The following is a 25,208-nucleotide window of genomic DNA, read 5'->3' as shown; positions in this document are numbered from 1 at the left end:
TAATGCACAAATGTGTGTGTTTTTTTTTTTTTTTTTTTGCAGGAAACTGGGACCAATGCATAAATATTGTAACACAATTCTGTCTTTCTTTCATAATATTGTTTATTATGGAATTGTTCAACAGACCTCCAGAGCAGAATGCAAGCAATGGCTTCAAACCTTATACTCTCAGACACACAAACGCACACACACCCCTATACCTCCCAGGCTATTACAGTTTGACGGTGTCAAGAGAGACAGCCGATTTGAGTCTTAGACCCAGTCGGATTGACAGCTGAGCTGAAAATAGATGTGAAGAAGCATGTGAGAAATGGAGGGCTGGGGTGGAATCTTGATATTAGAGCAGCACACTTACTTTTGTGTCCTTCTAGTTGTATTAAGAACTCTGTCACATTTCAGGCACAAGTGCTAATCCAGCATTAACACCTCCTATATAAGCATGCAGCATCAGCCCTCTGAGTGTCATGACAAAGTTCTGATTGCCCTTGTATACTCCAACTACATTTTACATACATGAGCTATCAGTGAAGGGAAAAACGTTTCCACTCAGAGACTGTAGTCGGAATATTATAGGGAGATCAGAGTCCATCTTTCCTGAGAGAGATTTAAATTCTTTGGCATTTTTTTGTAAAGTTACAATAAAAGCTATTCGTTTGAGAGAATTACAGCCATAAAATAGGTTAAGCTGTATTAGGGTGTCTCCTCCTATGCTATGAAACATTTATTTGTGGGATTATCAGAGGGAGTGATCCCACTATTTACCATAAACTTACTTTAAAATATACAGAACTGTAGTTTAATCTCTGAACTATACCATTGTTAATAAATAAAAATTCACCATAACATTTTAAATACTAATTTTCTTTCACTTTTGAGATCATAAAGGTTGTATAAAAGCACCTACAGAGAGCTTAGATGGACAATTACTTTGCAGATCCATAAACTCATTGTAACAAATAAGCATGTATGGTTTTAGTGAAGTCAGGGTGGTAATTCCCTTTCACGAGTGGTCCATTTACACTGAGGCTTTAATGCACTATAAGCTAAAATTGCAGCTGCCATCTAATTTCACATGACCTTTCAAAACAATAGCTTTTTTTCCCCCTTGCTTTTGGCCCCATAGGTCTTTCCTGCATACTGCTGTAATATGTGAAATCACAGCAGAATTAGTGGTTGAAGATAACCTGGTGCTGATAATCCTGTCTGCAAGTATGATGGGCAGTCACATAATTGAGTTGGTGTTATCAGTAAATAAAAGAAACACAATGAATCATGGATGTAAGCTTGTCTTGGGTGAACTACAGATACACTGATCAGCCCTTTTTTGTTGACAGATTTCTGATCTTCAGTTTTTACAGCTACTTTGACCTGCCAGTAACAATTTCAGACAATCTAGATTTCTCTTCAAAAAGCTCAAAAGAAAAAATAAATCTCTCTTCTATGGAGAGCAGCCTTGATCTCTGCCCTGCAATCAGAATTAACCCCAGAAATGTTTCAGCATGCGGAAAAGGCTTTCCTTAAAATAGCCTCTGAAATCTCTGCACTTCCTCTGAGTTTGAGCAACAATTTTTATGATTTCGGTAGGGTTGATACCATCAGTGCCAGCTTATCAGACAAGAGATAAGAGTTTTTTGTTTCAACCGGAAGGTCACTGAACAGGACAAACAGCTTACTGTTTTTTTTTTGTTTTGTTTTTTTTGGGGGGGGGGTAAGTAAATAAATAATGACAAAAACATTAAATAATAATTTTTGACAAAAATATCTTTTAATATTCTTTTATATCATCATTGCCAATATTTATTTTAAAACTTTAAATGTCTGTTATGGTTTTAAGCATAACAACTACAAAACACTTTTTTTAATGAGAAAATCTATAGCAACCAAATCTAATTGTTGAGAGAATACTTCCATCATGTGCTGCTTCTTTTATCAGGGGTCAACAACCTTGAGAACATGAAAACCTACCAGGAGCTGTGCATGTTCACAGGTGGGTTTATCAGGAGGAGAGACCCTCCAAATCTCTTCAAAAGCTTCCAATAGCACGCCTGTCTCTTCAGAGAGCTCAAAATCAAGAAGCATCGTCTAACTCCTGCAAATTTGCTCATACTCACAGCCGGCGTATACTCTGAGTGAACAAACACTCAGCGTGACACGACAACTGGCACATCAAACTGAAGCCATAAGATGCCCCCCTTACCAGTTTGCTCTTGTTTTTAGCCTCTCATCTCTTGCCAGTGCCTCTCATCAGAGACAAGCAAGGTTGTCTTTCTTGTTTGGTTTCAAAAGCCACTAAATAGAACCTAAATTGTCTGGTCAGTATTTTGCACACCTGTTTTCCATTTGCAGTCAGTGTGTCAGTAATTTTCTGCATACGTCTTGGTTGGCTTTCTACCTTCCTCAGCTGAATCCAGCCAAGAACTTAATTGGGAGTGCCAAACACGTACAATGCTTAATACATTATGCATGGCCAAGCCTTCTTTTATCATTTAAATCATAAAGCTCCTTTGGAATGCCAGACAACACACAACTATCTCTTCCTCCTCTCATCCTTTGCTGTCCCTCCTCAGGCTGTGCTTCCCTTCACTCTGCCTGTCCCTGGGCTTTAGCGGTACATCAAACTGAAGTGTGCACACACACACAGCCATCTTGCTTACAGCAAAACATGATTGAAAATGACAGAAAAGAGGCTGTAAAGCTGAAAAATAAAAAAAAATATAAGTGGGTGGTGACAAAGCTGAAAAAAAATACACATTCAGTAAGCAAGTCAGGGATCAACACACTGAGTAGTAAACAAACAGAGCTAGCTTAATAGGTCCAATATGGGACCCAAATTGTAAATAAGCCCAATTAAACAAGCTATTAGACACATAATCACTCAGTCTAACAGATGTATGCACCATCCTTTTGTCTTTACTTAGGGAGCAGATGGAGAACACACTATTTGTTTCTTTTGACAGGCTCTTTTTGTTAACCTGTCCAGAAAAAAAAAAAAAGCAGAAAAGACAAATAAAAGAGCAGATACAATTAGGTTGTGAATTGACTGTTGCTTAAGTCACAACTGGCCAGTCAGCAAACAAAAGTAGGCCCAGGGAGCATTGCTGCGATACATTAAATCATCTGTTTATTTCCGCGCTGCAGAGTTTCAGCTATTGTTAGCAGCTTTGTTATCCTTTAATAGAGTTGAGAGAAACTTAGCACCTTGCAGCTCCAGCAATCGTGATTATATTTCAAGTTTCACAACCTGAGCTAATGGTTGAAATATTCAACTGCAATATAAAACCAGACAGTTACCTTGAAATCAGCTTAAAAAGCTTTAAAAGAACACAAATATTTCACATTGTACTTGTAAAATGATTGTAAATAATAAAATCAAGCAAGTATACAAGAACGGTTATACGTTTTAAAATAATTTTTGCATTAAGGTACAATATGACGAAATGTATAAGATTTTTTTTTGTCAGACAAACAGTAATATTGCTAGATAGTATTTGGATACTGTTTACCTGTGTTCTAACACATCTTCCTCTACATACAGCTAGTGCACATTTGCTCTGTATTTTATGAGAAGCAGTTATCCAAGAGCAGCACCTTCCTATGCATGTGTCGTAGTATCATATAGTGTGATCTCAAGCTTAGTTTGCCTGTGACATGACTCAAGCAAATGTAAAGAAGTTCTGAAGCCCGGTCCATATGAAGATGACACCAATCTTCCTCCTAAGTGGATTAAAAGAGAATTTTATGTATAGATGTGAACAAATAGCCGCATTGAAGATGCTGTAGAATGTATGCGTGGCCCACTGGTGGACTTGAGACACCACCACAGAATTACAAGAAAACGGATGACAGTCATTGACATTGTTGAAACTTTGACTCGTTAAAAGCCACCGTTTAATAAAGAAAATGCAGCTTGTATGTACACTATGGGGTACATATGACTACAGAAAAAGAGCTTCACGGTGGCGCAGTGGGTAGCGCTGTTGCATTGCAGAAAAAAGGTTCTGGGTTTGATTTCTGCTCTTTTCTGCCTTGTGTTTGCATGTTCTCCCTGTGCATGCATGGGTTCTCTCCGAATACTCCGGCTTCCTCCCACAGTCCAAAAAAAGGACTGTTAGGTTAACTCGCTTCTCTAAATTGTCCTTAGGTGTGAGTGTGTGTCTGCGTGGTTGTGTGTCTCTGTGTTGCCCTGTGACAGACTAGCAACCTGTCCAGGGTGCACCCCGCCTCTCGCCCATAGGCCGCGACCCTCTCAAGGACTTAGTGGGAGAAAATGGATGGATGGATGGATGTGTACAATCAAACAGGAAATCTTTGAAATCTTTTCACTCTGGGACCCTTTACCAAAATATTATGGTTTATGGACTCATAAAACAACAGATCCATTTGAAGCCTGAATGTTGCAACCGAGAGATACTATTTAAAGATGATATATGCACAACTGCTATGGTATGTAAATTATGCTTAATTGTCTAAGCAATGATGTTTCATAATCTATTAGTTTGCTATGCAGATACTTAGTCTGCCCTCATAAGGATTCACTCTTCAAAATGCTTAATACCAGATGAGGCTTTCTAAACGCCTTGTTATGACAAATTTATCCAACAATTGTTTGGCCATTTGCACGTGTAATTTTCATTCCTGAATGTGCTGAGAATAAAAAGAGACAAACACAAGTTAGGCCTTTTGCTTTAGTGCTCTGCATATCTTATAGTCTTTATCTCAATCGTAAATCCTACAGCATATGGGCATATGGGCAAATCACCAACCCTGACAGGGTAAAATTTATTTAGTGTTTTAGGCGATGCAACCACACAGATTTGGTGTTTGGGAGACCATATACGAACCGACTCTCAGAGTGGAAGAATGTGCACAAGAGTTGTGTCTTTTTTCCCTTTTTAATAAAGATCATATTTCTTTATTTTAAAAAAGTTTTCTTGCAATACACTGACCAATGTAAGCATGTCTGCAGTGGTTTATAATAATATTATGCATTACACAAAACCAAGCAGAAGTACAGTAATACTAACCATTTTAAAGCCTTTTTGATACAAAATGAATGCTATCATATGAATGCTATACTTTGTCCTCTTGTACACTTAAAGATGCTTAAAAAGCATTTAAAGGAGCTCTGCTTCTTTTGGCAAAACAGAAAAGGTTAACAGAAATATGTAGTGAAAATTTGCAGATATGGGACTATAACATTTAACCATACTTCTAACAAAGAAAGTCCAATTTCCTGGACCAGCATTAATCAGGCAGCATTCGCCTTCATAAAAAAAAACTTGACATTTGTTTTATTAAGTCAGTTTTTGCTTCCTTAGGTTCCAATAAGTGCACTGTGCAGTGCAGTGAGAAGTCATGTAAGTGGTCGTTAAAATTTAGCTTGGCCCGTACCTGTGTGTGCAGAGTCTGAGAGCAGCCATCCATGAGAGTATGTGGTAGGCTGTTCAGTTGAAGTATAAGTTAACGTATGGGTGGAGACCAGGGATGCAAGTTATCGATTAATGAGTTCATCAAACGTTAACAGACCTTACTACCTATTAAATTTATTAACTATCAGCCAACTGATAACCATCTATTTTCTGTAAAACTTGAGCTTTCTCTTGTATCAAGATATTTCCATACTGTAAGCAAATTTTTCATATGTTGAAATTAAACCAAAGAAGCACATCGTTATATTTCAACAATATACAATCCAAGCTGTGTTAGACACAGTCTGAATTAATAAGATTGTGTAGTACTTTTGCTAGTTTATAAAATCACGAAATGGTTTAGGGCCAAAATACATTTCTGACCTGCTAGTACACTATGACCCCCCCAGACCTCTAAGGTCATCTGGGACATGTCTACTTTCTGTTCCTAGGGTCAGAACTAAACAGGGGGAAGCAGCTTTCAGTTTCTTTGGTCCTCACATCTGGAATAAACTCCCAGAAATTTGCAGGTTCGCTGCTACTCTCAGTTCTTTTAAATCAATGATAAAGACCTTTCTTTTTGATGTTGCCTTTCTTTAAATGACGTTCATTTCTTTACAGTTTAATCTCTTGTACTGCACAGTAATTTTTATTCTTGTGTTTTATTTTGTTTTTAGTTTTAACTGGTTCTTCTGTGTTTTATTTATTTTTTAACTGATTTTATTTGAAGCACTTTGAATTGCCCTGTTGCTGAAATGTGCTATACAAATAAAGCAATATAAAGATTGTCGTTTTAAAGAGGCGTATAACTAAAAACACCCAATCGGAGGTATGCAACTTTCTCTGGCTGATTCTACCTTAAAATTGACAAAAGGTTAACAAGACAGGCAGAAACAGGTGATTAGGAGAGAAGCTACAGGAGCCTATGAAGCACAACATTATGGCAGAGGAGGGATATGCAATCACGTATGTGATATATTGAGGCCTGATGGGATTGAATCCGCACACATAAAATGTTCAAAATGTGTGTGTGTGTTTTAAACAAAACTGTATGAGTATTAAGTGTGTGCCTTTTTGACAGACGTCTGACTTGGCATAGGTCAATCTCTTCGAAAAACGTGCATGCACATGTTTGCTACAAGTGAGCTTAACTGTAGATGTGGCAACTGCAATCAGTCATCCTCGTTGATTTACCATCCTACTACAGTAAGATTGGGAAAAACTGACCTCTAATGGTGTCTTTTTTTGGTCTTTATTTTCTATTCTGTATGAATTCTTTCATGACGTACCGGTACACATTTTCTTAGTTATTGTAGACTTCACTACTGTACTTGCCTAAAATGCAAACTTTAAGCATTACCAAACAAAAAGCAGAAATGAACCTAATGATAAAGGAAGCGTAAAATGGAGCAAGAGCATTTTTCTGTAATTGTGTTTTGTGTATACATTTGGCTGGACAGAGCTCATTCAGACATAAGATGGTTCTTATCAGACCTTCAGGTTTGTTTCCCATTTGGCTAGACATGCTCCCTCTCAGAGAGCTCATTTTCCCACCTCCACAGCTATACATCTTCTCTAAAACAAGCAAGAAAGGGAGAGCCGAAAATGACCAGACACCATGTAACACTGCCCTGAAAGCTGTGGAAGCCTCTGCTGCCAAAGAGGAGAAATAAAGGAGCACAGTGCATTTTTCTGTATTAAGAATGCACCCCAATCCTCATACTTGCTCCATTACCTCCTTGTCTCCCTTAAGAAAACAACTTGCTATACTCCTACTTCTCTCCTCCCTTCCTAAGTTCTTCATCATCCCTTTGTTGTGCCCTGATCCAGAGCTCAATAAACCTACTTAATTGTTATAAAGCTCCAATTACTGCAAATTTAAAGCTAAATTAACACACGTATCACAGTCGACGTGTTCTCTGAAATGATGCTATAATTATAAAACTATTTTCATAATATCAGTGTTTAAAAATTGATGGTGATGAAAACTGTAATTTCGGAGATCAGACACTAAACAGTGCCAGGAAAAAACGTGCTTAGAGATAAAGGTGGCCAATCACTCCCAGCTGCATGTGGTTTTCATGCAGTTAATCACAAGTGCTGGGTTGATAAATTCATTTTGCACTTTGGCTTGACACAACTTCAGGCTTGTTAATGTCATAATAAATTATGAGTGACATTTAGTAAAACCTTCCATATTGTGATTCTGACTGGTATGATGAAGTGAAACATTTTAAAAAGAGGAAACCTTAATGAAACACTTGAACTAACTGAAAGGTAAAAACACTCAATTAACAGTGACGCATCTGTGGTAGAGAATCTTGCTGTATTTCTAACTGACCAGCCTAAGCCAGGAAATCAATAATGTCTGATCCTGAGATACAGATCTGCTAATGGTTGCTGCACAGCGGCTGTTGACAAGCTGGGGCTATTTGTAGATCTGATAAAACACCCCAGAGTGGGGCGAGCTTGAATGACAGCAAAAAAAACATGAAAAAAGTATAAAGGTTAGATAAAAAAGTAAAACAACAGCTAACAGTATTTCTTTAACTTTCTTGATCAGTATCACATATCGCACAAATTTCCAAACTAATAATTAAGAGTAATGCTATGGGCAACCCAGGTCAATTCAATTTAATTTAGTTAATTGATGTAACACCAATTATCAGCCAATGCCGTCTCATACTCTCATACTTTACAAGACAAATATGTCTTATCTAACTCCAATTATGAAGTACACCATTCAGCCTACATTCATTCAAACCAATACATTTACATAAATAAGTTAAAAAAAAAGAAAGTGATATATTGGAAGCAAAAAATGCTAAAAACACACCAATGGAGAGTTCAAGAACAAAAAAGCTGTTTTAACAAAAGTGGTCAGTATGTTCTGCAGTAGTTAAAGCCAACAGAAGCAGAACTAAAGGGATTGCTGTGAAAAATACAAGCCAGTCTAACACTATTAAAAGGAAAAATTCTAGGTCCAGTTTTTAAAGTAGAGGAGAAGAGCAGAATAAAACAAATGACTTTAGTAAATAGAAGTTGCATTCTAGGCTGTACTGTGAGATTGTTATGCTCCATTTCTACCTTCGGTCTTCAATTGCCTTTACTCAGGCAAGTTTTCCCTAAAGGAAAGTTAAATCTACTCAAAGCAATCACCAGAGAGCAGTAAAAAGCTTGAAAAAAAACATCAACACTGGTTAATAAATCTATTGGTCCTGCTCATAGTGCTAAATAGCTGACAGACTGTATTGCTGTTAAGCCTGAGTCACTATTTCATGTCCAAATGTAATTAATACTCCAGCAGAGGTGACCAGATTTGAAGTTTTAGATTTGGAAAAGGTCACTTTTGGAATTTTTATTCATTAAATTGTTTGAAATTTTAAAAACCATTACAAAAATAAATGATTTAAACTGCTAACAGAGTGTGCTGGTGAAATGTGTTCTTAGTGAAGAGATAACTAAAGAATAAAGGGATAAGAATCCACAAATTTTATCAGCAAGCATTCATTTTCAGCATATCAATAAATGGATATTTTTGTCCACTGTTTTAGATATACATTTTTTTTTTTTCATAACACAAACAGTCTACTCTGCAGCTCTAAAGAGTCTATTATTTTTTTATTTTCTACCCCCATAACTGTTACACTTTTATTTGATATATTTACTGAACTTTGCTGTTTGGACTTTTATGATCAAGCATCATGCAAGGGCCATTTATGCCGTTGTTAATCTAAGTTGGGTTTTTTTTTTTTTTTTTTTTTTTTTTTACAGGAAATCAATTAAAAGTTCAAAATTAGCACACACACACACAAAAAAACACTGATTCACACTTTCTTACACTTAACATTTTAAAATTCTTATACTCCAGTCTATTTGTAAACTTTTACCATATTAGCTATTTGCATGGAAAGATGCTGCCGTTATAGATTTTCTTCCCCGAGATTCAGTTTTCCAGCATTTCCCTCAGCAAATTAAACATCACCAGCATTCGCACTACTACCTCTTTTGCCATAACAGATTTACACAAATGGAGAATCTGCAGCTTCCTTCACTCTGTTGCTGTAATGACACTCTTGGTAATGAGCTACCTGGCACCGAACTCTGGGAATAAATCAATGTGATACAGTCTAAAAATTTCTTGTTTGCCTTTATTTACCAATGAAAACAATTTTTTTTCTTCCAGGTGACTTATTATGCAGTACAGTACAGCATATTTCCCTTTAAGAATGTCTCTAAATTTTGCTTGGTATCATATTGGATCATTACAAAATTATGAATAACAATATGTTACCAAAATATTGGCTCAACCATCCAAATTATTAGAATCAGGTGTTCCAATCACTTGTGTGTAAAATCAAGCACCTAGGCATGCAGACTGTTTTTACAAACATTTGTAAAAGAATGGGTCGCTGTCAGGACCTCAGTGAATTCCAGCATGGAGCTATGATAGGATGCCACCTGTGCAACTAATCCAGTCATGAAATTTCCACACTTCTAAATATTCCACAGTCAACTGAGAGCTGTTCAATAAGAAAATGGAAGTGTTTGGGAATGAGCAATCAGCCATGAAGTGGTAGGACAGGTAAGCCTGATGTAGCATGGTCAGCACAGCTGAAGTAGCAAAAAGGTCTCCAACTAGTGACCCGTCACTTGCACACACCAAGGTGGGTAACTGGAAGCGAGTCATGTCTGAGTCACCATAATCAGCAAATGAGCTAGCATCACACATTGGGACTTTAGTCATCATGTTAGAGAATGCTAAGTAGTGAAGCAAAGACACGACATTCAAACTTTTAATTTCAAAGGCGTATTTTTGTGACGAATCTCTCTAAACTGGCTGAACAAAGCAACATGACCCATGGACTTGACTAATTGCTTTACAGCAGACTCTGCACCAAGCAGAGGTCATTTTTGAGTCCCTTGACAAGCACTCAGTGTAGTTTTTTTTGGCAAGCCATGCATCCTGAGATTTGCATTTCCCCTGCATTGCATTTCACAGCTACTGGACAACAAGGAGAAGATTGCACACACCGACATATCTGCTGCTCTGCCCAATTTTGCTATGATTACTACATAGTAAACACAAAAAAGAAGCAAGTATCAACCAAAAAGACAAACTGAGAGCTGTCACCCTTAGTGTGAAATTTCAAACTCACAGAATTATTCAAGCACTTTTACAGTAGGTGTCTTTTTATGGGTGTTTTTTAAACTTTGTAGGGCCTTTAAATAAACAAATAAATCAAAATAAATGAATTAATCCATGCATAAATTCCCTTTTCGCTCCATTTAAGACATTTCATCCCAGCGCTGCGTGTCCCGAGCCTGTAACATTATAAATGACCCCTCACACCCCCACCATGAACTGTTCTCCCTGCTGCCCTCTGGGAAAAGGCTTCACAGCATTCGATGCAGGTCCAGCAGATTCCAGAACAGTTTTTTCCTCACTGCCATTAGACTGCTGAATGTTATGTAAAATGGTTTGTAAAAAAACTGAATGTTGTAAGTGTAACTATATGTTTACATCACTTTTTTTCACCAGTGTTTTTTTTCATCACAATGTTTTTATCACTGCTGCTTACCTTTATCAAGGCTGCACTTTAAAAATGAAATAGTCTAGAGAGCTGTACTTACAAAATTTCTTTTTGTGTACACTTGTGTGTACAGAATGACAAAATAAAATCTAAGTCTAATAAATCTATTCAACATACTTTTAGGATACTTTTAGGATGCTCTTGCAGGGCGTTAAATAGGTCTAGTCAATCCAATGTGGCTGATATCTCTCTACCTACAGTATACCTACTTATATCTATATCCATGTATATCTAAATCTATATATAAATAAAATATTACAGCAACACAGAAAGAAGGAATCAGTCGTTGTGATTTTAACTTAGTTATCTTTTGTCCTCTCCCTACTAAAACCCTTGACATACTGAAGATTTTAATCAACTTGTTTTAATTAAATGTTGTAATTTTTAAGTCTAAAATCACATTGGTTCTCTCACCACCCTCCATGCTTTACTTCATTTCTTTCTTTCCTAATGTCACTGTTATAAAAAAGCAGGTCCAATAAAACAGGAGCTTGATCATTTCATTTAATAAGGATTCCAACAGTTAATATTGTCGCAAGGGTCGGAGAGTCTGAGGGGATACTTTATGACAATTGCTTATCTGATGGGAGGAACTATGGAGAGCAGCTCACACATTTTTAATTTCTTATCTTAGCAATGATCTAAAACGATAGGCAAAAGAATGAAGGCTTCTTTAGATAAATATAACACTGCTCATTTACAAAGACATCCTAAAGATGATTTTAAAAAGAACAGAACGGCTAGGTTTTTGACTCCTCATGAAGGGGCCTGAAAATGTTTCTACTCTTCCCTTTTTATTCAGTTTAGTGCCTGTATGATATGAAACATGGATAGAGGTAAGGTCACTGTGGACAATCTGCCCAAGTAGAACCTCACTACAATGTTACTTGTGCATGAAACAATCTTTTTTTGTTTTTTTGCTGATTCTACTGTGGTGTATGACTGCTAAAGAAGTCCAGTGTTTAAAAAAAAAAAAAAAATAACCCTTCCAACATTTCCTTCATAAGATTTGAGTTGTGACTCTGGCTCAGCCCTTTCAGAAATAATATTTACAATAAGCAGGATGTTGGTAAATCTGTAGAATTATTATAAAGCTGTAGTTCATTATTTTTCTTGGCTAAAATGAAATGTTGAAGAAATTCTTCAGAGGACTATTAAACAACAACTGTGTTTTCAGTCAAAGGCTTTTCCAGATCGGTTGAAAAACTGACCACTACTGCAGACCCTTCATGCAAGCAGCAATTAAACATAATTCCCCCTCAGATTAAAATTATGTATTTTTAATTGAATGAGATAATTATAACCTGATGAGTGCTGGCCTAGTGGGTTAGAGCAGTGTGCTTGTGCTCTGAGAAGGTTGCAAGTTCCCGGTTCAATCCCCACAGCCTGCACTCTGGGTCTCTGAGCAAAACCCTTAACCCCACACTGCTCCCCAGGTGCCACACAATGGCAGGCCAATGCTCCCCAAGGGGATGTGTCAAAATGCAGAGAGTGAATTTCCCCATTGTGCGACAATAAAGGGATTTACATTTTTTTTAACCTACATTACATAGAATATAGGCGGTCAAAGTTGGAGGCACAAGTTCTCAATTTTGCTCTAGAGGGCAAAAGAATGTCTACAGTAAAATAATAATTATGACAGATAACCTTTAATTCACTGAACAGGATCAGAGAGTCAAAAGCTTTTCATATTTCTTTAGAAAAAATACACACTTCTGAAATACTGCATTTCACTTAAACCACCTAGCGAATAAATCATTTTGGGTTTATATGCACCTTCTTGTGTTTTTTTTAAAGAGCTTATCTTTTGAATTCGACTGGGTTTTGTTTAGTATTCTTTGTATTTTGGGTAGAAAAAGTGCACTTTAAGCAAGAAAAACTCAAATTAATTGAAGATTAGTCAAAATGCATAGAGAATAAAACAGCGCAGCTAAACTACTGAATGTTACTACAGTAAGTAAAACAAAGCTAACATAATGGGCTGAAAGTAACTGTATGTCTTAGAAAGACTGAGGGAGATTACACAGTGAACAGCCTGGAATTTTATATTAAACACCTTATCTGTAGATTAAATTGACCGCATCATTATACAACAACCAATTTGCCCCAAATAGCTTTTTCATTAAATTGCCAAAATGTATTTTTTTTAAACACAAAAGAAAAACTGAAACCATATTAAGTTAACATTATGTCAGTTTCTCTCATGTCTAAATAAACACATTCTGGATTTCTTCTTTAGTAGAAAATAATCAAGTACAGAAACCAATAGGATAATTGATTCAGTCATTTAGGCAGATATCTATAAAATTCATGTTTTTCTTATATCAGTCTCCCTTACAACAAAGTATATAAGATTATCTTTAGTTTTGCTTTTTTTTTTATATTGCTATAAACCAAAAACATCTGGGCTCTGACAGATGGTTGAGAGAATCAAGAAAACTTAAACACCATCTTGGGTTCAGTGAAGCTGTAAAACAGTGGCATTTTCAAAGTACATAATTAATTGAACACTTATCAAAATGCATTTCAAGTATTATCCATGCAGGGAAGCCTGCTTAGCGTGAAAATATGAACATGGGCTTTTCTGTTTTTTTTCTTTACGGTGACACTTACTGCGCTCATGCTGTTGATCTGATCCAGAGTCAGCTGCAGCAGCTGTTCATCGCCGCTCTCTGACATTAGTTTTAGGGCGGACTGCTGGAGGCTCGGCTGGTTTTGGAGCAGCAGGTGTGCTATGTGTCGAATACACTGAAGAAGGACGGACAGGGGTGCAGATGAAAGGATAGAGGGAGAGGATGATAAGTGAGATAAGATTGGCAAACCAAAAGCATAAAAAGAAAAGGAGAACAAAAGGGGTGGAAAAAAACAGAGGGATAAAGAGTGAAAGTTAATTACTGGGATTATCCTTTACAGCCATAAAGGTTTATGCATAAACAGATGTTCACTGCATACACTGGCTCCTGTTGCAGCTCAGTAAGGTAATGTATGGATAACACAATGCAATCTGACTCCCTCATGCTCTGGCAGTTTCATTCCAGCAGATTCAAATTAAAGCTGTTCAGAACAGAGTAAAAGACCTCCATCTGCACCCTCTCCTACTTCCCATGGTAATATCAGACAGCAAAGCTGACACTAGCCTATTCACGCTGAATAGCATTTGCGCTAAACTAATATCACAGTCAGCTGGCCTTAGACATACAGAATGACATTTTGGCCTGCTACTTGCATAGTGCTCAGCAAGGCATGAATAGCACTGCAGGACGTCGCATATCAGAGAGCTGCTAGTGAATACATGTTTTCCAACATGCACAGAGCTGATGCCACCTTGCTTTAGGTTTCATGACTAATAGCTTCAGGCTGCTGTATTAAGATACGAGTTAAAATGCTGGTGCAGCAGCACAGTTCATCGGAATTTAAAAAAAAAACCTTAGGGCAACACTGAGATGAAAAGACTGATTGAAAATGTGTAGGAGTCACATTCATTACGCTTTAAAGTGTTGCAGGAGGAACGCAAGCAAGAGAACAAGGCTAAGATTAGCAGTTTTACAAACTCCATCATGTTATGATTTATTTTCAAGAGTAGAAAAGCATCATTGCAAAAGTATAAGCAATTTAATTGTTTTTAATTTTTGATGATATAACCAAACATTTTTTTTTTTTACATTTAACAACTTTTTTTGAAATCAGAAGTGTTAAAATCAAAAGCTGTGCACAATTGTCTGAAAGCCCAAAAGAAAACATGATGCAGCCAATTACTTTTAGAAGTTCCTGTATTTGTGTGTAGATATTCAAATACTGTTAAAAACTGTTATGAATAAGCTGCTCTGTGGAGGCAAAAACTAATTTACTGGGAAAAAAAGTCAACAAACAGCACCATGATTAGTAATGCTACATTCAGACCGCAAGTGCTGGAAGCAGCCAAAAAGCTCATGCTTCTTCATTTTTGATGCTTGTACACTTTAAGTTTAGATGAGCGTAAAGAGCAGCTTTGATGCTCCTGAAGTGCGTCCAGTAAAGTGTGTCCAGATGTGTCCGATGCTTCTGCTGGTCCTGTGTTTAATGGCAGAGAGCGGCTATGCTATATTAGCTGTTATAAGTGGGTAAAATGTAGTTTTTGTATGTTTTTTAGTGAGCACGTCCACCTGAAAACCGTGAAATCAGTTCATTAAAATAATGATCCTGCCTTCAAATATTATTTCGCTTTCAGAGCAGCTCAGACCCCTGTAGACCGGCGGTGCTCTGTCACTGGAAATCCCATTCAAAGGCAGCCTCTGGGCCTGTCACCTCTTTGCAGTTTTCCTCTACTGTTCACGCTGGTTGGAAGGAGATGTTAGAGTTTTTCACGTACGTAACCCAAACTGCAGACTCCAAATAATAAAATCAAACATATTTTGCAGGTTTCAACATTTAAAGTTAATATAGGCATTAATAAACTGTTTCAGAGGAGTGACCACAGCAATCTGCATCAGCAGTGCTGTGTCTGTCTCCCTGCCAGCTCCCAGGTCAGCTTCTCTGATTGATTGATTGATTGATGCGTCACGCAGCAAAAGGTTTTTTTTTTTCAATTCCAGCAGCTGCTGCTTTCACAGGGAGCTGAGTGCGTCAGAAGCTCATTGCGGGTTGTTTCAGCTGCTTAGACATGCTGCTACTGCTGCTCAAAACGCACTGCAGGACCTTTGATGCGCGTCAACCATTGAAATTGCATGTAAACTAGCTTCTTTTGCTGCCTCTAGCGCGTGTGCTCTGAACGTAGCTTAAGATGGAAGGAAGATGAGAGAAAGTTTTTAAGTTGGCTAGAAGCGAAGTTAGGTAAAAAAAAAATAATTACATCACGCTCAGCAATGTGTTAACAAAAATCTGAAAATTTAAAGAATAATGGATAACTGCAATGGTTGTCCGCCTAAACTGACAGGTCTTGTATGGAAAGCACTAACAGAGAATCAGTGAGGAGTGAAGCCGAATGTTAATTTGGAGAATGCAGAGATCCAGAGCTCAGGTGGAAGCAGACATTATAATTATGCAATACTTTGTTTTGCATACAGGCACATAAAAGTAAATCAACGTCTCAACATCCTACTAAAATTCAACTTACATCCTATATTCATTACAATTATTTCAAACCTATTTGCTACTACTTTCAGTCTATATAACCATAAGAAATTAAACATTAGCCAGAAAAAGTAATGCACCATTTTTGCTGGATACCTGCACATGGAGCTTGTGTTTGGTCTTATAAAGAGACCTCACCATGGAGACCAACACCTGACCCAGGTCTAATCTACCCTCTGAGGCCTGGCAGCGGGTCAGCAGAGCTGAGGTCAGCATCACCCAGGGGTTACTTTCTGACTGGGCCCTGCAGACAAAAAGCAGAACATGCAGTTTTATTCTAACAGTCCTCTGTTTTAAATGAATAGCATTAAGACAGTTTAAAGGTTTAACAACACAGATAAGAAAAAGAAACTGAACTCCATTTTGCTTATAAAATAAATTTGATATTTGCAGTATTGTGAGGTACGATTGTAGAATGGTTACAGACAAGCTAGTCTTAAAGGTATAGTGCAGGATGTTCTTTTTCCACATGGATCATAAAAATAAGGGGTCCTCTTAATTATCAATCATTCTGGTGATATGTTTACGTAAGGCCGTCCAACGTGCTCGTCCCTTTTCACTTAGTGTTAAATCTTCTTTTGGAGAGTAAGCTTGTATGAGCGCTGCAAACCGCAACTTTTAAACAGAGCATCCACGTGGAGAAATGGGTTAGTGCATACTCTTGCACACGTTTAATAGGCTTTCCCTTTAGGAGCGGGTACAGGATTTTGCATGTGCATTTTTTTTTTTTTCAAGTTGAGAGGGCGGGTGTTATCAAATATTCACGATAATCCTCTACTATACCTTTAATACTTCAAGAACTGTTGATCTTTTGGGATTGTCACACAACTTTTTCTTTTGGTTTTGTGGAAAATGAAGGAAGGGGTGGAAGAAAAGAAAATCTCAAATAAGCAGTAGTTGTGTGGGGAAAAAAATTAGAATAAACGGGAGACTAGTTCTGGGTGATAAAAATGCTATGATGGTTGAAATAACCAGGAGTTAAAAAGAAGTAATAAATGCATACAATACCTGAACTCTAGCATGTTAAATCTTGAAGCAGATAGAACAGCATTAGCAGCAGAGAACTGCACCGCTTGACAAACCTGTCAGCTAAACACTTTTTTAAATGGCAAGATTTCAAAATTCTCGATTGATTTTCATAATTAAACAGATGATAAAAAAATCAGGATAGAACAGTTTTGGTTGCAAAATGTGCTGTCTCCATGCAACAGGAAAAGCACAGGGGATCAAGCAGGTTAATTTCACCCAGATTGTTTATGCTGCATTTACATTGAACACGTTTTTAACTTCAAAAGCCATCAATGGCCTCCACTCAGACGCTTGTGCACATTAAAGTTAGATGCGTTTCAGCATAAATATTGTCGTGCAACATGCGAACAGACATATCTGATGTGCAATGCAGTTCTCTATGTGCAATGGCTGAGGAAATCAAGAGAGTGGTTATACTTTATTTCACTGTCACGATGTTTTTAAGCAAGAAAAGTACACCCCAAAACACCATTCGTCAGTTCATCAGGATCATGATCCTACTACATTTAAATATTATGTTCTAGTTGTTCCGTGTAGCAGACCCCCGCCATCAGGTGTGCAGAAACACAGACTACCCAGTGACAGCCTTATTAAGCCAGTTAATCACTCAGCCATTTGTAGGGGCTTGAAGTGAATATAAAGTGGCTTTCTTTGATTGTGAAAACCTCAAGTATCAAAATATAAAATCAAATATTTTCTGCTGGTAAGTTTTGACATTAAGATAAAGTGCATATTAATGAAAAACTTTCACCAAAGTTCAGTAAAATATTTTTAATGGAATAGTCACAGCCCTCTCACCTTTCCTTGTACATAAATTAAATACATTCTCCTGGTATTTTCTGTAAACCTAAGTTGGATGTAGCCCCTTTATATATATTCTTTGTTCCTTGTTTCATTGTTTTATGCTGACAGCTCTCCAGATGAAGAGATCACAGATCAGCTTCTTAAAATGGTTGATAAGTAGTGTCAAGCTGCAGAAGTTCAAATTTTTTAACTCTAGCGTGTGAAACCTTGGATTGTCTTGATTTGGGAAAGCACACACATACAATACTAACTTTGGGCCAAGATAATTCAATATGTTGTAATTCTCAATACGCAATAAATTAGTCCAGACATTTGCTTGACCAGACCCGATCACTCTTAAACAACACAACAGGATTATCTTTGCAACATTGGGGCCTTTCAAGGGGAGGAAGAAATCGGCACCATTATCTTGCTTTTTGAAGCCTCTCTAAGAACAGGAAACCAACTCTAGAGTTCATACAAGCTTAACAACAATGGACAACACATAATGATATACTCTGGCTTCTTCAGAACAAAATTTTGGATAAAAAAAAGATGAAAGCATTTTTTCGTAATGTTGCCTCTAGGTTATAAATCAATTGTAAAACCAAAAAAAAAGTGAGAAAAAACTTTTCCCATTGTGTGAAAAAGGTTGTCTTTACTATACATAGAGTATGTTAATTTCCCAATTTAATATTTAATATAATTGGATTCATGAAAAAAGATTAAAATATTTGATGGAGAAGTCTACTTTTTTTACTTCTTTGTAAGCATACTGAATATTGCAATGCAACAAATTCACATTTTTCCAGCCAACAGACTGAACTCTGAAAGCAGATGCTTTTTATAAATCTGTAATCTAAAGTGTGATTTTAAACAGGTACATTACATTTCAGTGAGTCTGACTCTAGGTTTAATGACAAACGAAAGTGCATAAAGAAATTTTTCTGCTTTTAAAAACAATTTTTAAAAAATAATGTGGAGTTGTGCTTACTTTTTTCTATAACTAAACTTTATGAAAATTAAAAATATATTTTATTAACAAATATTATCACTAGGAATAAAATACGGACAAACAAAGGTATCGGGTTAGAAAAAACAGCAACAGAAAAGAAAACTGGGTAGGAAAAAGCAGCAATTTGACATTTTTTGTGATTTATGTTGGATGTTCGATTCGGTAGGAATCCTTTGGAAAATATAGAGTTTTGTGAAAAAGTACGCTTATGGTTTTTGATATTGTTGCATTTTCTGTAAAAACAATGGTTGCTGTTATTGTGTGTTTTTTACCTCAGGGGCATCATATACTGGGCTGTAAAGACAGTATAATATCTCTCTACCTCACACCAGGGAAAAGCTACAGTATTCATCCTTTTTTTTCCCCAGTCCTATGACATCAGATGATAATCCTGTTAGACAAAAACCGGATTACAGCAGATAACTACAGCTTGCTCACCATATATTATACAATATACATAATATATAAAGTGCTTATAAAAGCAGCATAAGAATAAGTGGCAGACATGAAAGCAGCCAGAATGATCGGGAGGTTCACAAATAAACTAATGAATTCTGGCCATGACATGCGAATATGTAAAGATGATGTTTGACTAAAACTGTCCTGCGGTTAATATTTAACACCTACACTCAGCGTCATCCTTCTCTGTGTTTACACACCAGGGGACAGCTGCCAGCACTGACAGCCATCACTGTGTTGACATGCTCTTATGAGCTTTTCACGACCTTCAATAATGCCTCTGGAGTAACAGATTAGCTCCCACTGAGGCCAGCAGATACAGGTGATTCTTGGCCAACACAACCTTCATGGATCTTTATTAATATACATCAATCAGAGAGGGGGGAAAAAGATTAAACAAACCAACAGACAATTTTCAGAGGGTGTTAATTAAATCCTGATGACATGGTGTCAGATTAAAGCCATTACATCTGCTGAGTCAAACAAATGTTTGTGGGTGTTGTATAACACAAAACAAAGGCCTTGTGATATCTAAATCAAGCCACAGAAAAGAGAATAAAAATATTAAGTGGTGCTGAGGTTTTTAAATATGTATGAGATGGAGAAAAAAAAAAGGTTAACCAGTCAAAACTGTACAGACACCTCCAGTGGTTCGGGAATGCTGGCACAGCTGGAGATTTTTGATATCATTAGCATGACAAGCAGTGCATTATTTATAACGGAGAGGAAAGGATAAAAGGGGAATCAGAAATTAGAGGAGGAATTAGATGTACAAGTGTGTCCTCTTGTTCCACTAAGCATAATTGGTTTTTAAAAAACAATAAGAAAAAGAGATATTTGAGATTATCAAATATAGTCCCTAAAATGTCTGAAATTTTACCTAAGCCATTTCTAACTAAGTCAAACAACTTTGGGAAATTAATTTTGGTATGAAATTAAATTATACCCTATCATTTAGAGTACAATCACCATCAGTTCAGCCAACCTTTATTGCCTGCCTTCTATAGGTCAGGGATTGGCATGGCTTAAATGTTTATAGTGGCTTTACTATAAAACAATATATCAACCTAGATACAGTTAAGAACTTTAATAGGACTAGTGGTTGAAATGGTTTATGTGTTGGAGTAGGGATCTTATTTTGTATTTAGCTTTATGTGGTTCAGTGGGATATCAGTAAAACCTGCTAACATCCTATCAAATTTGCTTTTCCGCATGTGAATTAGCTAAGCTTTCCAACTATAACATTGGTATCGGATTATCGGAAAAAATGTTTACGTGCCATCTTTGGAAAAAAGGTACCTAAAAAAATGTATTAAATTTATGAAATAGCTTTTTATGCTTTAGTCACAAAATTCTTAATCTTTGTTTTTTCTTTTCTTTTAAGCATTGAAAATAAAAAAAGGATAACTTAATATAAGAAACAATGCAGGTCCTAATTAATTTAAATCCTACTGCAAAAGGTAACCAGGGGTTGTCTGCTATGACAAGATTGATTCTTTGCATCCATAAAACTGCTTGCTGTGCATTTTCCATGAAAATGTTTGTAACAGTAATTAATTAGGTTTATAGAGACAAGTCCAAGCACCTAAGTGTGAAAATTTGATCTAAAAGGAAGACAGATGATTGAGAAAATTGTAAATATATACTATTAGTGCAGTGTTTATATAATGGGAATATACAGTTGGTTTACGTGACCTGTGTAGTTGAGTTTGATGGTTTGAGTAAGAGCCAATTTGAGACAAATTCATTTATAGTTTTAAAAAGGGTTAAAATACAAGATTGATTATTTTGTTTGTTGTAAAGATTATACTTTAAGTTTAAAACTGTAAAATTAAAAGCATAGAATATAGAAATGCAATTTGAAATGCATATTTTTGGGCTTCCTGCATGCTGTAATTGTATGCATGTTTTTTTTTTTTGGTTTTATGTACTGTACATAAGGACTGAGGGAAAACAGATATGCTGAAAGCAACACCGTTTTTGACCAAGTTTATATTATACGAATGTGGATGTTCTCTTATTTTTGTTTTCTTTTAATAAACACCACAAGTTGAAGAACATTATCTGGAATTGCTCGCCTTTCAATACTTTTTTGCATGCGGTACAGAAGAAACTAAAGGAGCTGGAGTGCCGCTACAGTTTGTATATGTAGCAACCTATTTGAATTTGTAATAATCAGATTGGCAGGTATCTGAATTTACACACAACTTTATTACACACAAAAAAATTACAAATCCAGCATTACAGTGCTTTACGGTGGCAAAGTGAGGACCTATTGCTGGTCCTCATTTGTTTACTTTTTTTCCTTTAGGTTAGGTTTAGGATTACGGTGTGAAATTAAGTTAAGGTTAGACATGCACTGCTAGTGGTTAGGTTTATAGTTATTGTGAGGGTTAGGGTGTAAAAAGGGTTGAACATAAATGGAAATCTGACAGTAAATACATGGTCCTCACAACATTACATAACAAGACACGAATATGTGTGTGTGTCAGAGAGAGAGAGGGTGACAGAAATGACATAAAATAAGATATGCTATGATGACAAAGAGAATGGAATTTGAAAGGATCAGTCAATAAAAAAGGCATCGCTCCATTCAAGAATCTGGGGGTCTTGGACTGACAAGCTGCTTCACCTCTGTGTGACGCATGGGAGCAAACAGAGTCCACTCATGGTGCTGGCACAAAACCCCCTCTGAGCTTCAAAATAATATAGACAGGAGCGCGGTGCTGTGGTATTACACTGAGTGTGTGCGCTCCTGCCAAATCTGTCACAAGAAGCAATGTGAATCACAGCCAGCCCCAATCCGTGTTTTGAATCGTGACTCAGAGTTTGTGGACAAACCAAAGGATAAGCTCCGCTCTAAATTCAGCATCCAAACAACTGCCTTCTGTCACTGCACTGAAGAAAATCCTGGCTCTAAACACACACACCATGTTTCACTCGGAAAGATAACACTGCCTTTTAAATGAATTATTAAACACACAATCAGATTGATGTTTTATTTCAATCTGACAGAGCAGCGACAAAATTCTGAGGTTAGAAGAAACCATGATGACAGTCATCGCAAACTGACAGTTGTAATGCGTTAAAAGGCAGAGGCCTTTCAGTCAAACGCACAGTGCAACTGTGTTGTCTAAATCTAACGCCATCTCTCCAACTGCTTTTGTGGAAAGCTCAGCACAGAAGCAGGAGTCGGGCAGAACAATTTGTCTCCATTGCTGAATGCTAGCAGGAATTGATTCGCCATCTAATGGGCTATTTCCACAGAATGAGCTTTTTTCAGTGACCCTGCAACCCTTTCAGGAAATCAGGGGGTTCACCTAAAGCTCTGGTGAAGGAATTACAGTGCATAAGGGCCTCCACTGTCAAACCTTATTGCTCCATCCGCAGGACCTTCTGTTGCCTTTATCAACTAAAGCTAGCTGCAGACTGATCGGAAAATTATAAGGAAACATGCAGAATCATCCCTGCATCCCAACATAGCGTAGCTTTAATATTAACAATTGAGAGCATGTATTCATATATGTAAGAAAAGGATTTGTGTGTCCCAGGCATACCAAACCTCTGCCTTTGTCAGTTAACAACTTTATAATAAACCCCAGAGTTTAAACATGGTTCAGGAATGAAATTTTCATCCCAGATTGGTTTCGTCAGCTGAATTATGCATCTTACCTGGAATATATTTAGGAAGAGTTTAGGCTTAGTTTTAAAAGGGCTATTTGAAATAACTGCTACTTAGATCCCCAGAACCAAACACTATCTGCCTCATTATAGCAAATCTAGTCAAAATACTTTTAAATAAATTATGTCAATGGACAGTGGAAAAGAGGACAAGAGGATTTATGCTGTTTTATTGTCCGGGTATCTTCCTGTTGCTTTTTTGTGTTGCTGCGGATTGTTGTCAAAGTGACTGATATTTTGTTCAAATGTATTTTTAAAACCACCACTTATCCTGCTATAGAATTCAATTATGAGCAGGGAGATTTTGAAGTATTAGAAGGTTCCTGCTGGAAACACAACTCAGTGTCATTTCTTAAGAAAGTTAATAAATATAGATGCAAAGAGAAATCGGCCACAGATTGTAACTGAATGATTTGACTGGGCCTGATGTGTGGTTGACAGGCTGAAACCCAAACATCCGATCATCTTATAAATCCACCAGGTCATGCTGACAGCACCCTGAAAACGATGAAGGAAAGAAAACAGACATGAGAAGCTACTGGAAGGATATATGGGGCATGTTAGCAATGTATTGAGACATGTTGAGTTGGATGAAAGCAGATAAAAGGAAGTTGGATTCATGCAGAAGAGTGCTTTGTTTTGTGCTTTGAAGAGCCCAGTTCTGAATGACACTGAATGCAGGATTTACAAATGTTGGCGGTCTTCTGGAAATCACAGTTTAAGAGATCTAGTCACCACTATGACTTTATGTATTTCTACACCAGTAGGTCACTCCAGTTGCAAAAAAACATAAGAAAGGCATGCTTGCACATGATTTATGGAAATAAACATGAGGAATACAGGGAGACAGACCAGAACACATCAGGTAAGCACATGTACTCTCATGCAAAGGGGAGTTAAACCACATGCAGCTGAGCGCAATAAGCTTCTGAGAATGGAAAGACCAGCACACCCAGACAGGTGCTCTGAGGATTGCTAGGGCTGTAATGTCACAATGATCTTTCTACGGCCGCAACTGTCGGAATGCTAGTTTGTACAATAAACAGCTAAAGTGTTGCAAGTCCGACAAAAAAAAAAAAAAAAAAAATCGGAGTGATGGGATGTTTATAAAACTATAGAAATGTTGCCTATTCGACAATAGCTTTTCAATGTTTAAGTGATGTGTCTAAATGGCGGCATGTACCCAAATTATCGTACCACGTTTTCTGTTTACACACTGTCTCTTTGCAGGCTGTTTATATATATATATATATATATATATATATATATATATATATATATATACATAATTTTTTTTTTTAAATAAACATGCCAAAATATTCAATTATTCTTTTTTTGCTTTGGTTTAATTGTATGATCATTGCCTGCTCTCCTGCTACATTACATTGTGGCCACCTGCGTAGGCATTTTGTCTATATTAATATTTTACTTTTGTTATTTCTGACAGTCAAAATATGTTTATGAATATCTCTCCATTCTCTGGTATTGTTCATGCAGGTCCAAAATGGCATTGTTAGATAAAAGTATATCTACCATTGTTCTGTTTGACATTCCTAAAATGTTCACATGCAGAGACACACATTCTCCTGTCTCTCATTGCAACTTTATGCATCGCTCTTGCCACATTTATCACAGATTTTCAACTTGCTAAATATTGGGTGAAGAAAGTGCACCCAAAAGCTAAGGCATCCACCAAAAAGTCAAGTTAATTAAGCCGAGTTGATGGGCATCTGGACAACAGAAACGTCTGCCCCACCCCCGGGTGTGGGCTTGCATGCTACTGGTCTTCCAGTAGCATGCACACCACCTTATTGGCTTGTTCTATTGGCTTAATAGAGCAAACTCTACAGTTGGCAATAAAAGCTGGATTGGACCTACTGGATATAACCAAGACTGCCACTGCAGCAACTCAGATTATAAGTAATTTTAACTGTGAATCTAAACTCTGCATTGTCCCTAGATTCATTAGAACAATGTTTACTGTCAATGGAGAACAACAGAGGAGCATAAAAGCAATCTCATCATTTAGCGTTAATAAACATTACAGAAAACTCTTGCTAATCCTTAAAAAGTTTTTCAACTTCATGTATCCAGACGTGTCTGTAACAGTTTAAACACACTATTTACAGT

The 25,208-nt window shown here is 36.9% G+C and overlaps 1 protein-coding gene across 1 annotated transcript in view; it reads right to left on the bottom strand.

Moving 5' to 3' along the window:
- The window catches only part of nbas (neuroblastoma amplified sequence), a 230,152-nt gene that overhangs the window by 8,271 nt on the left and 196,673 nt on the right, over window positions 1-25,208 (bottom strand). The window contains exons 51-52 of the mRNA XM_015392244.1: window positions 16,208-16,355; window positions 13,616-13,750 (exon numbers count right to left, since the gene is read on the bottom strand). Of these exons, the coding sequence (XP_015247730.1) occupies window positions 13,616-13,750; window positions 16,208-16,355 (283 nt within the window). The remainder of the gene's footprint in view (window positions 1-13,615; window positions 13,751-16,207; window positions 16,356-25,208) is intronic.

This window comes from Cyprinodon variegatus, unplaced genomic scaffold, assembly GCF_000732505.1.
Source record: "Cyprinodon variegatus isolate N-32 unplaced genomic scaffold, C_variegatus-1.0 Scaffold581, whole genome shotgun sequence".
NCBI classification, from domain to species: domain Eukaryota; kingdom Metazoa; phylum Chordata; class Actinopteri; order Cyprinodontiformes; family Cyprinodontidae; genus Cyprinodon; species Cyprinodon variegatus.
This window is presented reverse-complemented; position numbering and strand designations above follow the sequence as displayed.